General features: G+C 40.3%; 1 protein-coding gene across 1 annotated transcript in view; it reads left to right on the top strand.

The window, feature by feature from the left end:
• The first annotated feature begins 305 nt into the window (after nucleotides 1–305).
• Nucleotides 306–8,676, top strand: part of ltk (leukocyte receptor tyrosine kinase) — a 55,556-nt gene continuing 47,185 nt past the window's right edge. The window contains exon 1 of the mRNA XM_037071468.1: nucleotides 306–841. Within this exon, the coding sequence (XP_036927363.1) occupies nucleotides 790–841 (52 nt within the window). The 5' untranslated portion in view covers nucleotides 306–789. The remainder of the gene's footprint in view (nucleotides 842–8,676) is intronic.

The raw sequence follows: 8,676 nt of genomic DNA, 5'->3' as shown, positions 1-8,676 counted from the left end.
TCATCATTGCCAGAAAATTACTTTTGATACTTGAATTGTCCACATTTGATATCAGATACTACTACTACTATTTGTCTGACGGACTTTCACTTTTATCAAAGCACTATTTAATAATAACATCTTTACTTTACCAAAGTATGACTCTTAGGCACGTTAAATAAAAGAAGAAGTAGAAGACGAAGAAGAAGAAAGGTGCATTTTTTATGATTTTCTTTTCTCCACGGGCTAAGATAACTTCCCCATAATTACACCTTTAAACTTTATCTTTTTAAAAAACGTATTATGATTATTACGAGGCGGGGGCACCACCTGCGGCCGGAGCAACGAGATACAATCGTTCTGAGGTTTAAAACTGAGGATAAAAACACATCAGGGCAGCAGGCAGACCGAGGAAAAATGAATGTCTCTAGGACCAGGAGCCCATATGAGTGGTGACTAATACACAGTGAGAGAGAGAGAGAGAGAGAGAGAGAGAGAGAGAGGGTGGTGGTAGTGGTGCTGGTGGTGGGGGTGCTGTCGTCACTGGGGGCTGCAGCAGCATCAGCATCATCACCGGAATGAGTAACAGTGCGCAACTTGGAGAAACAACTACAGTGTCCGGAGCAGCGCGCCAGTGTGTCCGGTAACTGCACGCCTCGGGAGCCTGACTGTGACCGTCTCTCTCAGCGCATTCATGAGGACGTAAAGGTGCCAAGAACCGCAACAACTCTGTGGATCTGCCGGGGTGGAGAGAGAAAAAACAACAACAACAACAACAACAACAAAAAAAAAACCAAAACAAAGGAAGCCATGGATTATATGAAACACCACAACACTTATCTGTCAATCGTCATTTTGATAAGTAAGTACAGAAATTCACTTTTTCCTTCAAATAGTGTTTTGCTGTGTAAAGCCGCACCAAAAACTTCCCCCGTCTTCTGTGGGGCACCACTTTGTGTGTCTCTCCAAATGACTGCATAAATCAATATGCCCGCAATAGACAGGCTTCCATTCAAACGTGGCGCTCATTTTAACCCAGAAAAAAAAGAAAAAAAAAATCGAATTTATGCCCGTTTCCATCCATTAACGTTTTGCTATGAAACAGTAGGTGGCGCTAATTCTCTAGTCAGGGGACATTTCACAACTGCAGAAGAAGAGGGTAATCAAAAGAGCGCCATCAAACACTATTTTGTCTTTTATTGTTATTCTGTATAATCATCTTGTGATACATAATATACATGTAATGATCTATATTGATGTTATTGTAATTATCATTGTTCTATAAAAATCTATGCATGAAACCTGAAACAGTGGGGAAAATGTTGAAAACATGATGGACACAGGGTATGCATGTTTGTTTTATGTATTTATTTTGAAAAATGAAAGTCTCCTAGTGTTTAACCCAGCTGGTGTTTTAGTCTGCCTACATTTTCCCTTAATAAATCTGTCTCCATTGCACTTTGTTGCATTTTGCTTTTTATAAACACACCGCACTTTCCATCAGTCGGGCTGAAAAACTTTTTGGTAATAATTAGATTTTGTTTCCAGTAAATTGATAAGCTGCCGCTGTTCCGCTGTAGGCTGTTAGACTTAGACTTAAAGACTTAGAGATAAAGAAAAGTCATGTCCTCTGAGAGGTAATTTGTGTCACATCACAGAACATATGGCCACATTAAAAACACATCAGAAAGACACAAACAACAATAGCCTAAGATCGTCTGCGGCGATCATCACCAGACATTTAAAGTGCATCTCGCTTACAATTTTTGTTATTGAAATGTCAAAAGTGAAAAGTTGGTAAACTGCACATTTCCCGTGTATCCATTTATTTCTCATGGCTCATGTGTCTTGTTTAATTTTGTTATTCCCATGGAAATAAATGAGTGTTTTGCTCAGTTGGAACAACCAACAGTAGTGTAAAAACAATTAACTCGACCCCGACAAATACAATATACTGATGTTAGCTGTTACATATTTTTCAATGTATTTGTTGTCTGATATGGGCTTATGTCAAAACTTATTTTTTTCGAGAATTTTATAGGGAGAAAGATCCTTAGGGTCAGTTGTGATTCTTGAATTCCCAATAGAGTCTACGGTTTAGATCCACTGATGTTATTGAGACCATGAGGTCTATTATAAAGATGAACAGTATCCTGCCTTTATTATGTATCTGTGTCACAAGTGTTAATAACCACATTTAAAATGTATACCGGCCAGTATATTCATATCAGATTTTTTTTTACTGTCAAATATCGTCATTAGAACCACCAAAAATCTAGTCGCTCCAGTTGAAAGGGACTACCAGTTGAGTATGTGGTCCAGTATTTACACCGAGCCTGTTGCAATTTCATTTCATCTCTTTGAGTGCCTGCAAATATGCAGCAGCTCTCTCTCTCTCTCTCTCTCTCTCTCTTTCTCTCTACCCCCCCTCTCTCCGTCTACTTTCCACACGAACATCTAAAGGGGTTTTTTTTTTTTTCTTTTTACATCCACTTTGAAAAACAGCCATAGTTGGTGTGTCATATTCTCTTGAGGCATTTACACCGCAGCGCGACGACAAAACTGGACAGGAAATGAGCTCTGCAACTGCCCCCACAAGAGTCAGTGGGTTGACAATTATATTGATTACTATAAAGAAGTAATTATGACCTCTCTCATCAAAAGATAAGGTAACTGTCTGACTTAGCATTATTTAGTTACTTGTTTCGCATCTAAGCATATTTAAATGTTGGCGTAAGCTACTGTATCGAACTCAGATGACATTGTTTACCATATGAAAGTGATTATTAGAGCTTCTTGCTTATCAGATCCAACCTGGCTTTCTGTCATATGAATGGGTTGAGTGTTTACGACTAGCAGAAGCACGTCATGTGGGCCTATCAATCATGATGTGCTTACTCGGATCCAGCAGATCTGGCTGATGGAGCACATTTGTTCATCTTTCACCTTCTCTTCCTGATTGCCCGCAAAGGTTCATACCAGTCGTAGTCTTCTGGTACGTAGTCCATGTAGTGAATATTTGCACGCACTGTACTTGATGTGTTCAGCATTTCAGAAGCTTTGTGTCAGAGGCTTTCCTTGTTTCACATGTCTTCAACAGCACCTCCTTTTCTTTTCAGAGGTGCAGGCAGATTGAGCCTCTTGGCTCGTCTCTTTAGTCACAGTGGCAGGGCCGGCGTGAGTGGCTCTTACCGCAGTCGATCCCAGTGACAGGAGAAAAACCCAGGCTGAGCTCTGCCAAAACTCACAGCATTATGTCAGACCCCCCTCCCTCTCTCCTCCTGAATCGTATCCAGCATGCAGCCTAGTTGAGCAGCAAGTGAGGGACAGTTTTCCGCTCCGTCTCAAACCAGCATATAGACGCACTCAATCTACTCTGTCTTCTTGAAATCACATTTACGTGCTGATTTGCAACAACAAATGTGTTTTGTCAGCTAGCAAAATGTAATGTAAACGCTGCAAAATCCCGATCCTTCCCCTATATTTCCAGCATGATCCACATTTTATTGGTATGTTTCACCAATCATGGCACTTTGGAGAGATTGTGGTTTAAGTTAAATATTTTAAAAGTCAACTGTCACTCGAAGCACTACACCTGCCAAATTTACTGTATTAATATCAAATCCAAGCCACAATATTCTCCTAACCTCCCGTCTTCCTATGATTTGCTTGTGGCAGAATAGAAAAGCTCTTGTTTTGACTATTTTATGATAAAATTACAGAACATCTGACTCTAACAACATCGCTCCATTTTCCTGTGCCTGCTCGCTGTTAGTGAGGTGTACTGTCAGCATACGGAAATTGTGGCCTATTACTCCTCACGCGGCCTGATGTTGTACAGTGGAAATACTTGCGGTATTAACATAGCTGTTTCAGACTCTGTTATCTGTTAACAGCTCTGCCAGATGCCACATAACCATCTTTCAAAAATGGCACAGAGGGCGGCGCATGGCCAAAATGCAATGATGCCATTTGTCTTTGAGAGAAAGCACTTCTTTCACACTGACTCATAGCATCATTTCAGATAATTACTAGGAAGTGTCCACTAAATTCCCCAACACCAAGGGTTGGGAAAAAAAGGCTTTTGTTATCTCAAAAGAATTTAAAATATGCAAAAAGATCTCTTTCCACCCTGTAACTCAGCTTGCTGCGTACCTTTTCCAGTCTCCAATAACAGAAACCAGACAAATTACATTCTGAGTTTTCCGTTTCGCTCCTGGTTTTGATTTGACTGCAGATTTTATAGTTGTGAAGATACTGGCTAACTCAAACAAAGACTTACATAAACTGTTGTTACTTCAGTGAGTCACTAATTCATACTGAAACCACAAAGGCTCTTAGTTAATGACTGTGGAGGTTTGACTGCAATGAAAATGTGGGCTTTAGAAATAAATATCACCCCGAGGTAATGACTAAAGATGTGTCATAATCGTAGTGATTGAATGGCAGTGATTCTCAAATCGCATTAACTGGGTGTGTGTGTGTGTGTGTGTGTGTGTGTGTGTGTGTGTGTGTGTGTGTGTGTGTGTGTGTGTGTGCTTTGATGATTCCTCTCTAACCAATCATGTGTGTTTATTTTGCACGTCATTTCCCTCCCGTTTCCCCATGAATGTTGAAAAAGACGGGTCAGATTTGTACCTAATCAGCAGAATTTGAATCTCATTAGTGCAGGCAGCGCGCGTCACTCACTCTCTCTGCGGATCACACACAGAAGTCAGCCTATCACTCGAGTGATTCTATTTAAACCAGCGTAGCCATTTCAGATGTCATGCTTCGATGTTTTTCTAGACAAACACAAACTCACAGTTGAACATTCACAAGTTGTTTAATAAGATTTGAGTCGGATTAGTTCAGTTGCTCAAATTTGGGTGCAAAACTTACCCTGAGATCGAGTGGCATAGATGGTGATGCCCTTTTTTTGGGGGGGGATCAAATGACACATTAAAGCTTGACCGCACCTTGACCGAGGAGGAGCCGGGTAAACGCCTAAATCGATTAGTCAAAGCTTCCAGCATGGTTTGAAAATAGGTGCGTATTGACTGGAATATCTGACGAGTCAGATGTCTCTCGCTGTTCTGCATTTCAGCTTTTCCTCAGAGGTACGAACCTAATTGCTGTTAAATCAGCACATTTCTTCTCAGCTCCTCCGTCTGCTTCCTCTCAGATTTGCTCTCGCGGGCTCTTGGGACCAACTTAATTGTTTTCTCCCTTTTTAAAAATCTATTTGCGTTTTGTGTTTTCCACTTCTGAGCAACAGGCTGTAATACGAAGTGGCAACGTTTCTTGTCTGCATCCCTGTAATTAAGCTGGTGGATGAGTATCTAGTGCCTGTTCCTCAGGTGTAGTCGGGGTGTAATGATTCTTTCCGACAGAGAGACAGAGTGAGAGAGAGAGAGAGAGAGAGCAGATCAAAGCTGTGCCTCGGGGGCGTCACTCTGCTGGCTGGATAACACACAGATGAGCAGCCAGCTGTGCATCTTTCGTGTTCAAGGGCAGAGCCAGACAGATGTTTTATATGTTTTTTACATTTCTTTTTATACTTGTCATCAAAAAACAGTACAGAAAAAGAAAGACAGGTTGACAAAAATAGGCAAGAGAGACACAGGGAGCAACATCAAGGCGAACTTTGGCAAAAATTCCAAACAGGTGTACACATACAGGATAACCCTTAGTGAAGTAGTAATTGTTGGTCCTCGGGTTTGTCAGTATTGGGAAATTCTGGTGGCACCATTTCTGCGATTTCTTGCGCCTCCAGCTCTCTTTAGCTCTGTTGCGGCGTGCCAAGCTTTGTGGAAGGTTCAGGTCCCGTGCAATCAGCGGATGGGCAAAGTGCCGCAGGTAGGCAGATGTGTAGGAAGACCATCACAAACTAAGGATGAGCTTATTAGAGGCTTGTGACAGCTACAGCTAACCAGATTTCTCCTTTTATTCTGTTCTCATCATTTGATTTATTGATTGCTGTTGGGATGTTGAGAGCTTTTCGACAAGTAGTCCTACTAAAAAAACTAACCAACCCTAACTTTAATTGTGTCTCTAAATCGTGATGTGTGCAGGTCCTGAGGGGGTTCGTTAAAATACCCCAAACAAAACAATAAAGATGAAAATAACAGATTATTATCATTATTATTATTATTATTATTATTATTATTATTATTATTATTATTATTATTATTATTATTATTATTATTATTATTATTAGCGGAGATTTGTAGATACCCACCAAATGTCTTCTCTTAAAGTTGTGGGCGTGCACTATAGAGTCCTTCAAATGTTTTTTTTTGGCACCTGAAGCACCATGCTGTACCAAATAGATAATAAACTCCAGGCAGGGGTAGATTGCAATTATGTGGATGAATAGACAGAATTCCCAAGACGGCAGTGAATTGCGAAACCAGTTTTTTGAGAAAATTATCGGGAATGTAAAAGCATGGCTTGTGCCAATCCTTCATCATGTTGCCATTATTCAAACATAGTATAATGTGTTTACAACCACAGGTGGATTTTAGTAGTACACACGTAGTACTTTCCAGAATAGTTTAAAAGTGGGATGATGACCGTCAGCAGGAGGCTTGACAATGCCAAAAAAATTCAAGAAGAGCCGATTGATTTGTTTTTTTGAAAGAAAAAGGAAATCGGCATCGTTTTTTTGACAATCTAACTGATGATTTTAGTCGTTTATCAAACAATCTCATCTTGCAGCTCATCATGTGTGCAGGTTCGTTAGTTTCCTTTTTCAGTTGTCATTGTATTCTAAATACTGTTGCAGGGGTGAAACAAGCATTTTGAAGAAACCGCGGCAACATTTCTGACTAACCAATGAAAATAATAATTGGTTGTTACTGTAGCTGCTACAGTTCCAGGCCATTAAATCTAAATATATATATTCATACATATATATATTAAATGCTTTGGAATTTTACTATATTGTAAAACAACAGTGTTAACCTTGTGTAAAAGATGGTATGGTGTGCGTGCTGCTGGTACTCTCCCATGGTCATATCCTGTTAGGACTCCATGGCAAACAACCTCTTCTGCTGTTTAGGTGTGAGGACATGTTGTGAGTTACAGCTGTTGACAAAGACATAAATAAGCTTTAAAATCAGCTTAAAACCACATTGTTGTGTGTATAAACCATTCATTAAATGTTAAATGCTATTGTTAATGTTAAAAAGAGGGCAGACTCACGCTCGGATAGTTTGCGAACTTGAATAATTCATGTGAAGTTAACCGTCCCAGAAACAGAGGAGAATGTTATTTATTATAAAAATATTTAATATCTGATGAAAGACATATGTAATACAGAAGGCGGAAACTTCTTTTTAAATGGGTCCGTCATGTTCATCCTACCCACAGTTTTCTTCTTTCTTCCTTTAACTCGTGACACCAAGTTAAAGGGAGCTCGGTTTTAAACATGAAAAACTTTCATGTGGGGAAGAATAAATCGGCCGTTACTTGACTTGACATTGTGAAATGAAAACAGGCCACTGTCAGGCGACGCAAAGGAGCCAAAACAGAACAACAGAGTATGCGATGTCAGTGACTCAAAGTCACATGTTAATTTATCATGAGACTTTCATGTTTTGCTGCATTCTGCTCAATTCTGTGACCGGGTCTCCTCTGTCACACAGTAGTGTCCCGACTCCCAGCGATAGAAGGTGGGGATTTAACCATGGTAATGTGTCATTTTATATTTCAAAGGCTGTGGTAGAGAATTAACAGGCAACAGTTGAGACTGCAACAGACTTTAACAGCTATTGTTGTCTGTCTATAAAGGAAATTGGAAACAGAGCAAGTTTCTAGCTGTTCTGCCACTCGTATGGCAAGTTTTTGTACAAACTGACAAACAACATTTTGTTACCAAGAAGCATTTTGATATATTTGACCTTGTGTTTTCCCCGTACTGTGGAAAACTGTTCTTTTTGTGCACTGTCAGAAAGCATCGATCTTAAATCACTGAGCAGCAGATGTTCATTCAAGTCCAGTACAGCAAAGTGAGTCATAAAAGAGACAGCGGGTGGTCACAGTGATGTTGTGGCCTAATTTATGCCTCAATGCTGACCTAAAAGACGGAGCGGATTCATGAAGTGCTTGGACAGTTTCACACACACACACACACACACACACACACACACACACACACACACACACTGCTGTTTGATCTCTATGGTGGAAGGTCAGCTCAGCAGCACGTACAGAGTGGGAGTCGGACTTTGTGGTTAGAGATGAGAAGGGCAGCCTCAGTCTGTCGGCCTCCTCAGGATGTTAACCAGACAGGTCAGGGCAACCCACAATACAGACCCTGTTAGTTGGTAGAACTAATTAAGTGCTCAGGAAGACAGTATTAATTAGTACATTATATTAAATTAGCTTGTCGCTGATGACAACCATATACCGCAAACTTATAGCTACATTATAGTATCAGGAAAATTTGTATTGAGTTGGTTTTCTTTATCTTCAAAACAATTCGTGTGAGCCAGAGTCAACATAACAGACAGATGGCTGAGGCCCCGTCCACATGTACGCAGCTATTTCTTAAAACAAAGCTCTTTCTGTTGGTTTGGAGTTTCATAGACTTGTAAACGGTATTTCCAAGAGCTGAAAAACTGGCCTTTTGGAAAAGCCCTTCCAAGGTGAGTTGAAAAACTGTTGTTTGTGTTTGTGTCTTGACGGGCAGAAACCACACATTTTGGAAACAAT

Source organism: Acanthopagrus latus, chromosome 16 (assembly GCF_904848185.1).
Source record: "Acanthopagrus latus isolate v.2019 chromosome 16, fAcaLat1.1, whole genome shotgun sequence".
Lineage (NCBI taxonomy): Eukaryota > Metazoa > Chordata > Actinopteri > Spariformes > Sparidae > Acanthopagrus > Acanthopagrus latus.
This window is presented reverse-complemented; position numbering and strand designations above follow the sequence as displayed.